Consider the following 15,492-nt stretch of genomic DNA (forward strand, 5'->3'; position numbering starts at 1 on the left):
GGAGGGTTGCTGCACATGGTGGAAGAAGGGGTGAGGAGAGGGCAGGGGAGAGGAGGGTTGCTGGATGGAGGGAAGGGGAGAGGAGGGTTGCTGGACATGGTGGAAGAAGGGGAGAGGAGAGGGCAGGGGAGAGGAGGGTTGCTGGATGAAGGGAAGGGGAGAGGAGGGTTGCTGGATGAAGGGAAGGGGAGAGGAGGGTTGCTGGATGGAGGGAAGGGGAGAGGAGGGTTGCTGGAAATGGTGGAAGAAGGGGAGAGGAGGGTTGCTGCACATGGTGGAAGAAGGGGAGAGGAGGGTTGCTGGATGGAGGGAAGGGGAGAGGAGGGTTGCTGGACATGGTGGAAGAAGGGGAGAGGAGAGGGCAGGGGAGAGGAGGGTTGCTGGATGAAGGGAAAGGGAGAGGAGGGTTGCTGGATGAAGGGAAGGGGAGAGGAGGGTTGCTGGATGGAGGGAAGGGGAGAGGAGGGTTGCTGGACATGGTGGAAGAAGGGGAGAGGAGGGTTGCTGCACATGGTGGAAGAAGGGGAGAGGAGGGTTGCTGGATGGAGGGAAGGGGAGAGGAGGGTTGCTGGACATGGTGGAAGAAGGGGAGAGGAGAGGGCAGGGGAGAGGAGGGTTGCTGGATGAAGGGAAGGGGAGAGGAGGGTTGCTGGATGGAGGGAAGGGGAGAGGAGGGTTGCTGGACATGGTGGAAGAAGGGGAGAGGAGAGGGCAGGGGAGAGGAGGGTTGCTGGATGAAGGGAAGGGGAGAGGAGGGTTGCTGGATGGAGGAAAGGGGAGAGGAGGGTTGCTGGACATGGTGGAAGAAGGGGAGAGGAGAGGGCAGGGGAGAGGAGGGTTGCTGGATGAAGGGAAGGGGAGAGGAGGGTTGCTGGACATGGTGGAAGAAGGGGAGAGGAGGGTTGCTGGATGGAGGGAAGGGGAGAGGAGGGTTGCTGGACATGGTGGAAGAAGGGGAGAGGAGAGGGCAGGGGAGAGGAGGGTTGCTGGATGAAGGGAAGGGGAGAGGAGGGTTGCTGGATATGGTGGAAGAAGGGGAGAGGAGGGTTGCTGGATGGAGGGAAGGGGAGAGGAGGGTTGCTGGACATGGATGGAAGAGAGGGAAGGGAGAGAGAAGAAATGCTGGACATGGATGGAGGGAATGGAAGAATGAGGAAGGAGATAAGATGAGGGAAAAGGAAGAGAGGAGAAAAACTGCACATGGATGAAGAAAATAGGCAGAAGCTGGATCCACTAGACAGTCAAGTCTGCAGAGGACCCAGCTTTTACTTATGGATATAGAGCAAGAAATGAAGAAGAAAGGAGGAAAGTAAAGAAATAAATGGAAAGGAAGCCCTGGAAACGGAGTTAAGAGGACAGATAGCAGCAGAATCGGATTGTGGGCCAGCATGATCAGAAAAACAGTCACCAGACAACAAAGGTAGAAAAAAATCATTTTATTTTCATTATAGTGTTTGGAATATGTCCACTTTGAGAATCAGGTGCTCAACATTAAAAGTTTATATTTATTTACTTATTTATGGCATTTTATCCCACATTAAACATGAATTAAATTGGAACCTGGGATCATTTAATTTTTTTTTCCTGGAGACAGTAATGCATTGCCCCCCCCCCCCCCCAGGCTCTCTCCCCGGCTATAGCCAGCTCTGCAATTTTGAGGGGAGGTGGACGGGGGGGGGGGGGGGGGGGGGAGGTGGACGGGCGCAGAGGTGGACCGGGAGAGAGCCTGTTGTTAAACATTTACCAGCACACCACTGTCTAGTGCCCACCCATCCAACCTGTTGGCCCACCCAAAAATTGACTTCTGGCTACGCCACTGGGCTCTCTTACCCGGTTGCCAACAGCTAAGAGTTCAGAATCAGAAAGTCAATACAGATATACAATATTAAAAAACAGAGAAGGGATGACTAATCCTGTTCTGAAGACATCACAGCCAGTCAGGTTTTTAGGATATGTATAATGAACAGCATGAGGCAAATGATTATTACTGGGTGGCCAATGTAAGAATTTATTTCATGCATATTCTTTGTGGTTATCCTAAAAACCTGACTTTTTGTGAGGGCCCCCGACACAGGATTGGAAAGCCTGAGATAGAGTGCTACAAGAAGATTTTCCTGATGTTGCTGCATTGTTAACTGAAATGGCAATTTTGCTGTCTTGGTTCTTTTTTCATTCCAGCAGCCAACATGCTGTTTTACGAGAACAGGAGTGGCATCCTCACAGGTTATTAAACTCGTGACTTCATGGTAGCTTGCCAAGCCGGAGATAGTCTCAAGGATTTTCTGAGGAAAACCACAGCAGTAGTTCCTGAATGCAACAAGCTTGTTTATTGATATTACAGAGGTGCACTTTGATGAGCAATGACCTTAATCATGGACACATTCATATTATGATACTTTACAGAATCAGCAATGTTTTCTAAATTAAACTTTCTCACAGCCTAAAGTTATGTTGATTTTTATAGACAATATTATTGAAAACAAGTGAAGCAGAAACTAATGGAATATTGTTGCTTACTACACACTGAAATTGGGAACCCTTAGTAGACTGCATTTAGCAGTCAGTATGTGAACTGTGGGTTGTTAGGACATGGCCATGGTATTAGTGACTGTGCTGGTGTGACACCTAGGACTAAATTCAGTAAATGGCGGCCAGATACGGGAACTGAAAAAAATGCACGCTGAGCGCTATTCTATAAACCTATCGTTTATAGGATAACCCTCCATTGCCCCATGTACAAAAATATAGATTGTGAGCCCTCTAGGGACAGAGATTGGTAGTAGTAGTAAAGGTAAAAGTGGACCTTGGTATGGTGTGGGATATGTGTTGATTTAACTTAAGATGAAAGTGGGAAGAAAAAATAATATATAAAAAAAAACAAAGGAATAATAGAAAGCTCTCTTATTGGAGATTATCTATCAGTCTTGGCATAGCAAGGAAAGGCAAAATTAATCTTATTCCTGGGAACATTTCTACACTACCACACCACTTACTCCTTTTTCATCTAACAATATGACTTTTTGAAACTACCAGTCAGACATTTTTCTTGTGCTTACTAACCTCCTTATGAAATTATTATCCACTCTGTGGTCTGAGAAGTCCATGGAAAATTTAAATTTGGTCTCAAATCATTTCTTTTGTTTCAGACCTTCTCAGACCTTTGTGCCAGATGGACTTTGATTTACTATAATGGAATCTACTGACAACGTACCTAAATCAATTATCCCCTTATCTCCTTGTGCGTCTGTGTTAGGTTTTTTGGGGGTGGGGGAGGGGTTGTTTTTTTTTGTTTTGTTTTTTACTTATTGATGATGGTTGTGAACTGTTTTGCTGTAATTATATGAAGGGCACTTTGTTAAGTGGTATACTTCACCACACTTTAGTTTTGATTAGAGAATATTTTATTTATTTTGTATTTATTTATTTATTTATGAATTACTCCCCTAACCAGTCCATTGTTTTCTGATAACCATCCTAACAGGTAAATAAAGAAGGATTTATACATAACTATATACATGTTTTTTTGAGGTTTTATTATTGTGATTATGATTAAGATTTGAATCTAATCTAATTAGTCAATTATAACCAGCTATCCTCTGGATTCAATATATGGCGCCAATCCAAGATACGCACCCAACTAATTGGCACCGAAGTGAAGTTGGGAACACATCTTGTTAGGTGACATTCTATGACAATGTGTGCCCAAATCCCATAGCACGCATCTCAAGAGGGGGTGTGGCCATGAGAGGTACATGGGTGGGTCACAGCATTCCTGAAGTTTGAGTGCATTGTTATAGAATACCGAGGATGTGCACTTAAACAGGGTGCCTGGAATTAGACCTGGTTTCAGCAGGTATAAGTCCGGTGCTAAATGCTATTCTGTAGTGGGTGTTCATCTTTGAGTGACTATTATTGAATCACATTGAGCGCCGATTTTTATTCTGTGCCAATTTTTGAGTACCATTTACTAAATCTAGCCCTATATCCCTAAATAGGTTCAAAGGGGCGAACAATCAGATATTATTAAAACAGAGCAATAATGGAAGAGTAGCCTAGTGGTTAGTGCAGCAGACTTTGATCCTGGGGAATCAAGTTCAATTCCTACTGCAGCTCCTTGTGACTCTGGGCAAGTCACTTAACCCTCCATTGCCCCAGGTACAAAAACATAGATTGTGAGTCCTCTAGGGACAGAGAAAGTACCTGAATATATATATATATATACAAAAAGAGTACAGTGCTGCATACATCTAATAGTGCTATAGAAATGATTGTTAGTAGTAGTATTATCCATGATAATGCAAACAAGACAAACATAATAATGCATAGAAATGTTTCACTCTAGCTGTCCTTAATCAAATATTTGTTAACTAAGTGGGTTTTCAGTACTTTACAAAAAGAGGTGTAGGTGGGAAGTTGTCTCAAGGCTGGTGGTAAGCTATTCCAAAACAGTATTGCCCTATAGGAGAAAACTCTTGAAACAAATCCCTTTAAGTGATGGATAATCCACCTCAAATTTGTGTAAAAATCGATTGGCCCTCTGTCCATATGAAATGTGGATCAGCTCAGTATGATGTACTGGTGGTAACCCATACATGATCTTAAATATGAAACAGGAAGACTTAAACAAGATATGAGCTTTTTAAAATTATTATCTGGGTGAGGAATCGGAGGCAGACTTGTTCATATAGCAGTAGGGAGAATCAGACTTTGGGGAGAGAAACCAAATGTTTGCCACTACTTTTTGAGGATGATAGGATTAGACCTATGTTTGTTGGGGGATCTGGGAAGAAGCCACAATGGGCCCATATCCTTTGGTGGTGGGGAGGCAGGAAGAGGTCTCAACTGTGCTCATGTCTTGTAAGGGGTACAAGGGCTGCTATTGTGACTGCATGCACCCAGACAGGACTGCAATTTAGTCACCATCTTTATGGGTGTGTGTGTGTGTGGGGGGGGGGGGGGTCAGAAGGTCTAAGGTCTTTCAATATAAACATAGAAACAGAGAAAAATGATGGTAGATAAAGACAATATGGCCTATCCAGTCTGCCTATCCATTTCATGTACTCTCCCTATCACTCCCTTAGAGATCCTATGTTCTTGTCCCAAGCTTATTTTAATTCAGAAAACTGTTTTCGTCTCCACCACTTCCACCGGGAGGCCATTAAACAAATTCACCAGCCTTTCCATATTCCTCAGGTTACTTCTGAGTCTATTCCCTTTCACTTTCATGCTATGCCCACTCATTCCAGAGCTTCCTTTCAATTGAAAGGGACTCGCCTCTTGTGCCACATAGGTATTTAAGTGTCTCTATCATATCTCCCCTCTACCATCTTTCTTCCAAAGTATGATATTGAGATCTTTAAGTAGGTCCCCATACACTTTATGGCGAAGACCACTGACTATTTTAGTAGCCGCCTCTAGAAAGACTCCATTCTGTTTATGTCTTTTTGAATGTGCAGTCTACAGAATTGTAAACAATATTCTAAATGAGGTCTAACCAGAGTCTTATACAGGGGCATCATCACCTCCATTTTCCTACTGGCCATTCCTCTTCCTATGTACCCAAGCATCCTTCTAGCTTTTACTGTTGCATTTTCTACCACATCTTTCTGAGGATCCATGATTCTACTTGATTCTTTCAGATAGCAAGGGATGCAAGATAAGGATGCAATTTGGCTCATCTTTTGGTGGATTCAGGCTCTGGGTTATTGGGCTATAATGGATCTGCAGTCTTTTAGGGTCCCTTTTGCAAAGCGTTGGTAAGCCGAACGCAGGCTTACTGCATGCTAAAATGGTTTTGAGCTACTACATTTCTTACCTAGTAGCAAGATGCAACATATATTTTGTTGCTACAGCTATTAATTCTCATGTTGGCACGTGGATTATATAGAGGTTTACCTGCTAGTTTAATTTTTTTTTCTGTCAGTCTGGAAAAATATACAGTTGTTACCTTTCCTTTAGTTTGCTCTGCATTACTATCTTTGAATGTTTCCCACTACTCCTCCAGGTCTCACTTTCTTATCTGTTATTCTAAAATCCAAGGCCCATTGCATCAGGCAACTCTTCGCTCATCTCTTGAGAGTGTAAGCGTTCTTTTTGGCTGAAGTCTTCATGTCATTTTATACATGAATCTTGCAATGGCTGAAATGTTAGCATTAGTTTTCACAGACTGGTGTCAGTGCAGCAGGAACTTGATAGGTGCACTTAAGGTTGTATTTTCCTGCCAGACGTAGGAGCTAATTTAGGGGTCCATTTACTAAAGCTGCATTAGCTACTAATGCGTGCCTAACGCAGACAAAAATGGCCTAACGAGGGACTTACTAAAGCATCATATGGTGGTTTTGGAATGCCCATGTAGTAACCACCGTTCCCCTAAGCTAAGCAGGAGTTCTCCACCTACAGTCCTGCCAGTGGGGGGTGCTGTTTTGATATCATATTTTCAATGGCGAGAGACAGTCAAGCTCTCCCGGATTCCAGGCAACCTGCCAGCACTTTCTAAATTGGTTCTACAGAATGTGATGAACTTTCAAAAACTGAGGGCTTGAATAAGGAGTAAAAAATATTCTGCCATCTGTTATTAATACCACACAGTAGTACTGCTAAAGAGTTATATTACTGCACTAGTGAGATCAGGTACTATAAAGTGCTGAATTTGTAGATAAACAGGTTGCTGCTGAGAGTGGTCTGTTGAGTGCCCAAGAGTTAAGTGACCTTGTATGCCATTTTAGGTGTTCTGCTGCTACTATGCTACATTATGGAGTGATATATTGAAGTTTAGGAACAGCTTCCAAAAGCAAATGTTATACAATATGGCATTTCATTTTAAAGACATCTTTTCCTTTTGCTTCGCTTTTAAAGGTTTTAGGGAGAAAGCCAGAACTTCCTCCAGGAGATGACAATGATGATGAAGTTGCAGATGTTTCAAACAGGAAAATGGCCAAATTATACATGGTAAGAAATAATTGTTCTTCTCTCTCTGTCTTTTCTATCTATCTATCTATCTATCTATCTATCTATCTATCTATCTATCTATCTATCTATCTATCTATCTATCCAGTGCATTTTTTCTAGCAAAAAAGGTGCCAGTACTCAAATGCTAGGCCACCCTTCAAGGGTGGAGAGATCAGTGAGGGACCCACCCCACAATAGCCAGGCCCCCTGCAACCAGTCACAGAATCTATGATAAGACAGAATTGGTGTGTAGAGCCTGAGCTCTTTCATTAAAACATGGGGTCCATGGGTCAATTTTAGCAGACAATGGAAAAGGTGCCGGTACTCAGTACCCCCAACTACCCCCTCAAAAAAAGCCCTGTATCTATCTATCTATCTATCTATCTATCTATCTATCTATCTATCTATCTATACACACACACACACACATACACACATATATACATCAGGTCTATATTCAGTAAAAGGTCTGAGGAATAACTGGAAACATCTAATCTAGATGTTACAAATTATTCCTATATTCAGTGGTGCTATGCGTTTATCTAGCACCACTACATCACTACATATACATGTAGAAATTATACTTATAAGAATCTGCACAAATTTTATAGGGATGTGCATTTGTTTGAAATGACAACAGCATATCTCATGTCATTTCATGTCTTGGCAAACAAAAACAAGCAGAAAAACACAACAGTTTGGGGTCCATTTACTAAGCTGTGGGGAAAAGGGCCCTGCGGTAGCTGTGGGGGCCATTTTTCCTACAAGTCAGAGCCCTTTTTACCACAGTGGGTAGAAAGCCCCCCCCCCAAAAAAAAAATGGCAGCAGGGAGCATTTACCACTACCACTGAGGTGGAGGTAAGGGCTCCCACAGTAACTATTAGATTATAAGCTCTTTGAGCAGGGACTGTCTTTCTTCTATGTTTGTGCAGCGCTGCGTACGCCTTGTAGCGCTATAGAAATGCTAAATAGTAGTAGTAGTAACCTGGCAGTAACCGGGCAGTGTGCGGTGATGCCCGATTACCACTGGGTTACTGCTGTTTTTATTTTTTCCACAGGAATGGTGCATGCTTGACCCGGAACTACCACCGGTGGCCGTGTTGGGCTTACCACCACTTCGTAAAAGTGCCCCTTTGTGTTTATTTTTCTTGTGCTCTTATAGAGGTAAATTCTATGTATGGTGCCAACAACATCAGCAGGGAAAAAGGTGCTATTCTCCATAATATGCTTAAAGTTAGACACAGTTTACAGAATAGCATTTCTGCTCAGGAATTTTAGGCATGGCCATTTGGACCAAATAAAATGTAGTGCAAATACCCACGCATAAATTTAGGCATGGCTGCCCTTATTCTCTAACTAAGCACCTAACTTAAAGGAATGCCTCCAATCCACCCATGACACTTCCATTTCCACACCCCCTGTTTTAACTGACGTGTAAGATTTAGGCACAGTCCCAAAACACGTGAGCATGAGACTCAGAGTTCATGTGATCTAGATACTGGAACTTTGTTTGGCCATAAAGTACATCTTCTAAATGATTTGCAGGCTACTGCTGGGGTGTTTAAAGCCTGTTGGGCTGGACTGACAACATTGACAAGGAAAGAAGCGGTTATATTGTTTCAACCTCAGTCATTACTTCAGTCTACATACAAGTATTTCAAGATATTATCTTCTTTTTAATTATGTATTTGCATTTCAATTTACATCAAATACATAATTCTTTGACAGGAAATTCAGATTAATGGAACAAAGAAAATTATACATTCAAAAATGGAAAACAAAACCTAAACATATTCCACCTTGAACCAGGGGATCCAAGAGCAGTAAATCCATAGAAAGATGGATATGTTCAGGAAGAAGGAAAATAGAAGCAATAAGTACAAAATCAACCTCTCCTAATATTCACTGGACCTGAAATTAAACAGTCAAAAGTATGAGGTTACCATAATCGCCCTCTCATCCAGAACATCTTGGCAAAAAGGGTTCCCAAATTTTCTTCCATTTGGGCAACGCTTTTCTTTTCACAGCAGTCAGTCTCTCCATCTCACACATACCAATGCTCAATAAAGACTTCTTAAAAATTAAAAAAAAAAAAGTATGAGGTTATATCCTTTCCTTCAAGAAAAAGTCTCAATTGAGAAGACTCATAGAAAATATATTGAGCATTCTGATAGACAATGCAACACTTACAGGGAATTCAAAGTTAGAAAGAAGTTCCTAATCTAATAACAGAAGAATGCAACTCCAAGAACTTCTTCCGTCTAGATTGTGTTCATTTAGAAGCATCATGAAACACCTGCACTTTCTCACCCATGAATGAGGTATATGGGGTCTTAAAATATAATCTCAGAATTGAATCCCTATCCTGAAGAAAAACTAAATATACCAGTAATGTAGCCCCAGTAGTCACAGTTTTCTCTGAATCTGATTTCAATATATCAGAAATTGCTTAAATCTATAGGGACCTCAGATATTGTTTTTTTTCAGTAGAAGTCACATAAAAAATCCTTTGCAAAGGTGGCATAGCTGCTTCTGCAAACTCCAATGCTGTTTGTAGGAAATTATAAAATCGTTTTCTCACTGACATCAATCTATTCTGAGGGAAATTCAAAAATTGCAAATTAAGTCCCCCTTTGCATATTTTCCAGGTTTTCCACTTTCCTTATTATCATAGACTTATCCCGTATTAACAAAGGTTGTGAGTATTTTAAATCAATAACAGATTTTTCAATCAATTCAGTTTTTGCAGTACAGGAATTAACCTTAGACTACAAATCTAGCAATTTAGTTGAAGAAGCTATAAAAGTAGGAGTGAAAGAGGAGCAAACTTGGTGTAAACTCACAATGGCCTCCCAAAGTGTATCCAGGGTCACTGTTTGGGGTTTCACTAGCAGTTTCAGAGGGAGCACAACCACTGAAGGTGCAGACAGAAGCTTTGCTGATGATAATATCGCTCCAGATCTCATCTCCGCTGTCACCGCCAGAGTCCTAGCATCTATCTCCCTAGAAAGCGGTGATAATGATCTCACAACTGCTGCAGATGACAAGATTGTACCAGGAATCAGCATCTCAGCGCTTCACGCAACACCGACTTCTCCGGTATCCTCCATTATCAGCAGGGAGCTAATCTGGTCAGCACTTCCAGGTATCAGGGGAGTATCAGGTCCTCTCAGGCTCAACAAAGTCTCATTGTCCAAACTGGGGCTCTTCCCAGCCGCAGCAGCAGAAACGCCCTACAAAGAAGAGACAACCGCAAAAGATGTAATAGCAGTCTGCCACATACTACCAGGAAACGGAGCAGATAGAGGAGCTCCTCTCAGCTTCCCCCTATGTTTAGGCATCTAGCAAGGCAAAAACACCAACAGAGGAGATTAAAGATAGTTGCCAATGCAGGAGCTCCTGGAGGTAAGTCTTACTCCGGCACCATTTTGGATCTCCTCCCAAGATATTTTCAATGTGTTAGTTTTGTTTAAGACATTTTACGATGTGAACTGAGAGATATAAACCTTGGTTTACCTTTTCCAGCACCATTTTGTATATTAACATATTTTCGGTGTATTATATATATTGGTATGGAGAATATTTTGAAGAGCATCTTATGTAGATGAAACCTGGAGATATATTTTGTTTAGTGTATTCCTCAATTAGTCAGTCAACCATTCATATTTTGTTAGGGAGTGGAGAAGTAGTGTAGTGGTTAGAGCAGCAGACTTTGATCCTGGGGACCTGGATTCCCACTGCAGTTCCTTGTGACTTTGGCCAAGTTACTTAACCCTCCATTGCCTCAGGTACCCTTTGTTATTTGCACCCTACATGACTTAGAGGTAGGGAAGGGAAAGGGACTTCATATGCTGCCTTTCTGTGGTTTTTGTAACTACATTCAAAGCAGTTTACAGAGAGGCATATTTTCAAAGCACTTTGGGAGGCTAAGTTCCATAGGTTTCTATGGAACTTTGGGAGGCTAACTGCTTTGAATATAGTTACAAAAACCACAGAAAGGCAGCATATGAAGTCCCTTTCCCTTCCCTACCTCTAAGTCATGTAGGGTGCAAATAACAAAGGGTTATTGCCCTAATGCTGCTTGATAACTTCCTCCCTTAGGGGTAATTCTATAAAGTAGGTGCTAACATGTACAGTGGTGGAAATAAGTATTTGATCCCTTGCTGATTTTGTAAGTTTGCCCACTGACAAAGACATGAGCAGCCCATAATTGAAGGGTAGGTTATTGGTAACAGTGAGAGATAGCACATCACAAATTAAATCCGGAAAATCACATTGTGGAAAGTATATGAATTTATTTGCATTCTGCAGAGGGAAATAAGTATTTGATCCCCCACCAACCAGTAAGAGATCTGGCCCCTACAGACCAGGTAGATGCTCCAAATCAACTCGTTACCTGCATGACAGACAGCTGTCGGCAATGGTCACCTGTATGAAAGACACCTGTCCACAGACTCAGTGAATCAGTCAGACTCTAACCTCTACAAAATGGCCAAGAGCAAGGAGCTGTCTAAGGATGTCAGGGACAAGATCATACACCTGCACAAGGCTGGAATGGGCTACAAAACCATCAGTAAGACGCTGGGCGAGAAGGAGACAACTGTTGGTGCCATAGTAAGAAAATGGAAGAAGTACAAAATGACTGTCAATCGACAAAGATCTGGGGCTCCACGCAAAATCTCACCTCGTGGGGTATCCTTGATCATGAGGAAGGTTAGAAATCAGCCTACAACTACAAGGGGGGAACTTGTCAATGATCTCAAGGCAGCTGGGACCACTGTCACCACGAAAACCATTGGTAACACATTACGACATAACGGATTGCAATCCTGCAGTGCCCGCAAGGTCCCCCTGCTCCGGAAGGCACATGTGACGGCCCGTCTGAAGTTTGCCAGTGAACACCTGGATGATGCCGAGAGTGATTGGGAGAAGGTGCTGTGGTCAGATGAGACAAAAATTGAGCTCTTTGGCATGAACTCAACTCGCCGTGTTTGGAGGAAGAGAAATGCTGCCTATGACCCAAAGAACACCGTCCCCACTGTCAAGCATGGAGGTGGAAATGTTATGTTTTGGGGGTGTTTCTCTGCTAAGGGCACAGGACTACTTCACCGCATCAATGGGAGAATGGATGGGGCCATGTACCGTACAATTCTGAGTGACAACCTCCTTCCCTCTGCCAGGGCCTTAAAAATGGGTCGTGGCTGGGTCTTCCAGCACGACAATGACCCAAAACATACAGCCAAGGCAACAAAGGAGTGGCTCAGGAAGAAGCACATTAGGGTCATGGAGTGGCCTAGCCAGTCACCAGACCTTAATCCCATAGAAAACTTATGGAGGGAGCTGAAGCTGCGAGTTGCCAAGCGACAGCCCAGAACTCTTAATGATTTAGAGATGATCTGCAAAGAGGAGTGGACCAAAATTCCTCCTGACATGTGTGCAAACCTCATCATCAACTACAGAAGACGTCTGACCGCTGTGCTTGCCAACAAGGGTTTTGCCACCAAGTATTAGGTCTTGTTTGCCAGAGGGATTAAATACTTATTTCCCTCTGCAGAATGCAAATAAATTCATATACTTTCCACAATGTGATTTTCCGGATTTAATTTGTGATGTGCTATCTCTCACTGTTACCAATAACCTACCCTTCAATTATGGGCTGCTCATGTCTTTGTCAGTGGGCAAACTTACAAAATCAGCAAGGGATCAAATACTTATTTCCACCACTGTATGTGCTGAATACTCCTATGTATCTTCAGAATAATGTCATATGTATGTAAATGTCAAAATTCTATATAAGGGCTATAGCGTTTAAGTGCCTAACTGCAGCGTCAAACTGGCTAAGTTGAGCGGTCAAAATAGGCTGCTTAAAAAGCAGGCCTATCTTTGACCGCTAAAAAGTTAATTGGTTAGCACTGAATATCGGCATAGCGGCCAAAATAAACCTGGATATTCGCCGGAAATGGCCCGACAATTGAATATCTGGATTTAATACCGGCAGAGTACAGCAAACGCACTGCCCACTGCCGACTGAATATCAGGCCCTATGTTCCTTTATGGAATAGGCTCCTAACAGATGCCTTCTGAGTGCCTAATAGCATTTATTTATTTAATTACTTATACTTAACATTTGATATTCTGCACAAGCCAGCAATGGTGTCTATTCAGTTTACGGTAAAACCGAGAACTTCCCATGACTAGATGTCAGACACAGGGGCAGAAATAGAATTGCAGAGGACAAAATGGGGGGGGGGGGAGTTAAAAGGGGAGCTAGAGAAGGATGGAGGAAGGATAAGGAATAGGTGCATTTTATATCATTAACCTCCTTAGAGTATTCAACATATATATCGCAGTAGGTGAGTTAATATATTAATCAACTTTGTTATATGCCAGGTATCAGATGCCAGTGGATCAATGAAAGTATCAGTAGTTGCAGAGGAGAATCCATTCTCTATGGACATGCTTCTTTCGGAGGAGTGTTTCATTTTGGATCATGGTACTGACAGAAAGATCTTTGTGTGGAAAGGTAAGAACCGAACCAAATCCTATTGTGCTATAATTATAGATTTCTTTAGGGGTTCTGCATATAATCAGAAAGTTTCCATGCTAATAATTGCAAAAAATGGAAACTTCTGGCATAGAAATAGAATTAAAAAACTGTAAAGAATAAAAGATGGGGTGCTCAATTAATAAAAGAGATAATCTTAGAGGAAAGTATACTTGAACTGGGATGTTTTCAATTGACAAAATTTTTTGAGAGTAGATTTGACCCCCGTACAGACACATCAGAGAGACTAATTAGGCACTGACAGAAAACTTTCCAGATAGATAACTGTGGAAAGAACAAAGGATCAGCCTTCCAGCTTATGAGTAGTAGGTAGAGGTGTGCATATAAACATATCAGTTTGGATTATTTTTGGAAATTTTGGTTGGTTGTTGGACATTTTTTGGTTCATTTCAGACAATAATAGGTATAAAATTTCATCAATGCACATAAAATGTTTTAGTGCAAGTAAATCAAGGAGCCTTCTTAAGGGGTCAGTGGTCTTTCTAGGCTCATGCCCCACTCCAAAGTTTGCCTCCCCAAAACAGATCCCCTACCCTTTAGCCTCCCATCCCCTAGGATCCCTTATTTGACAGTTTGACTCCTAGTTGTAGTAACATAAGGCTACCACCAGGGATTGACTAATGCAGTGTTGATGCTGGTAACCTAGTGGGCAGGAAAGGATGAGGACTGTTCTTCTCCCCCCACCACCACTCCGCTAGACACCTGGGATGGCTCCAGTGAGCCTGGAGGGACTCTTTCAAGGGGCAGGGGGTCCAAGGGGTTCTTTTGAGAGGGTGAATGATCTTTTCTGGTGGGAAGAGGACCAGGGTATGTCTTCAGGGAGTGGGGGATCTGTTTAAGGGAATGTATTAGGATGAGGGGCTTGGATCAATGAGCTCATTCTTTCTGGGAGGAAGGTGGACTGTTATTAGGGAGTGTTGATTAAAGGGGGACTGTGACCAGGAGGGTGTTTGGTGGGTTGCAGCTGTGATTTGGGGATCACAGAGTGAGCATGATCCTAGATAGCAAGAAGGCTCCCAGAAGCTATGGGCCACATGTTAGCGGCCTGATGCTCTCAGGAAGTAAATATAATTCAAGGAGCTTTTTTTTTTTTTTTTAAGGAATAACACAAATGAGACTAGAGACATCCTTTAATAAATTTAAGAGTGGATGTGAGGGAGTCAATAGGACGCTGCCCTTCTCCCTTGATAGCACTCCCTCACAGTGTCAGAGTCACCTTAAAACTTACAGTCTCGCCCGCGAGGAAGTGATATGGGAGGGGTGGAGTTGGGAGGGCATGGTCCAGGAGCTATAAAAGCTAAGGCCATAGCTAGGTTAAGGAAGCCCAGAGGGAAGTAATGATGCACCATGGCATGTGTCTCTACCACTTATATGTGAACCGCAGTTGCTTACATTCAGGGAAGCCAAGTTCCACTTGGAACCTTGCAGATTTTGTACTTTGACTTGAGTAATTGCTAGAGACTTCATTGGTAACTTTGAGGAATAAGGCCAGGAACATGTAAAGTGTGCTGCTGTACTGAGAGGCAATAAAGCACATAGAGGCTTTGCAGGAGCAGGCCACACAAGGACATTGTTTTATTTATGTACTAGTTTTATGTTATCTTGTTCCTCTTACCTGTGAATGGAACAGGACCCCTGACCTCACAGCTGTAACAAATGTTCTTTTCCTTCCTTTACCTGCAACTGTGACTCTGTCTTACCTGGGCTCCAGGCCTGCCATCATTCATATTACCACAGTGGACTTAAAACATATTTCTTTACATGTGCTTTTGATCTTTAGGCAAGAATTATCAATGTGGACTGCTAAAGACACATTTACTGTTAACCTTAGTTATTAGTAATTAGGTTTCATTGCATAAAATGAGACATGAACTAAAATAGCACAAGTTAGAGCTAAAATAACCCATCTAAACAGTAGCCCACATTGATACCTACATTCCTTAATCATTTATTACACAGTTTAGCTAAAATCAGTGAT

At 42.4% G+C, this 15,492-nt stretch overlaps 1 protein-coding gene across 1 annotated transcript in view; it reads left to right on the top strand.

Moving 5' to 3' along the window:
- The window catches only part of SCIN (scinderin), a 208,545-nt gene that overhangs the window by 127,901 nt on the left and 65,152 nt on the right, over positions 1 to 15,492 (top strand). The window contains exons 5-6 of the mRNA XM_030201180.1: positions 6,856 to 6,948; positions 13,340 to 13,472. Coding sequence (XP_030057040.1) covers positions 6,856 to 6,948; positions 13,340 to 13,472 — 226 coding nt within the window. The remainder of the gene's footprint in view (positions 1 to 6,855; positions 6,949 to 13,339; positions 13,473 to 15,492) is intronic.

Source organism: Microcaecilia unicolor, chromosome 1 (genome assembly GCF_901765095.1).
Source record: "Microcaecilia unicolor chromosome 1, aMicUni1.1, whole genome shotgun sequence".
NCBI classification, from domain to species: domain Eukaryota; kingdom Metazoa; phylum Chordata; class Amphibia; order Gymnophiona; family Siphonopidae; genus Microcaecilia; species Microcaecilia unicolor.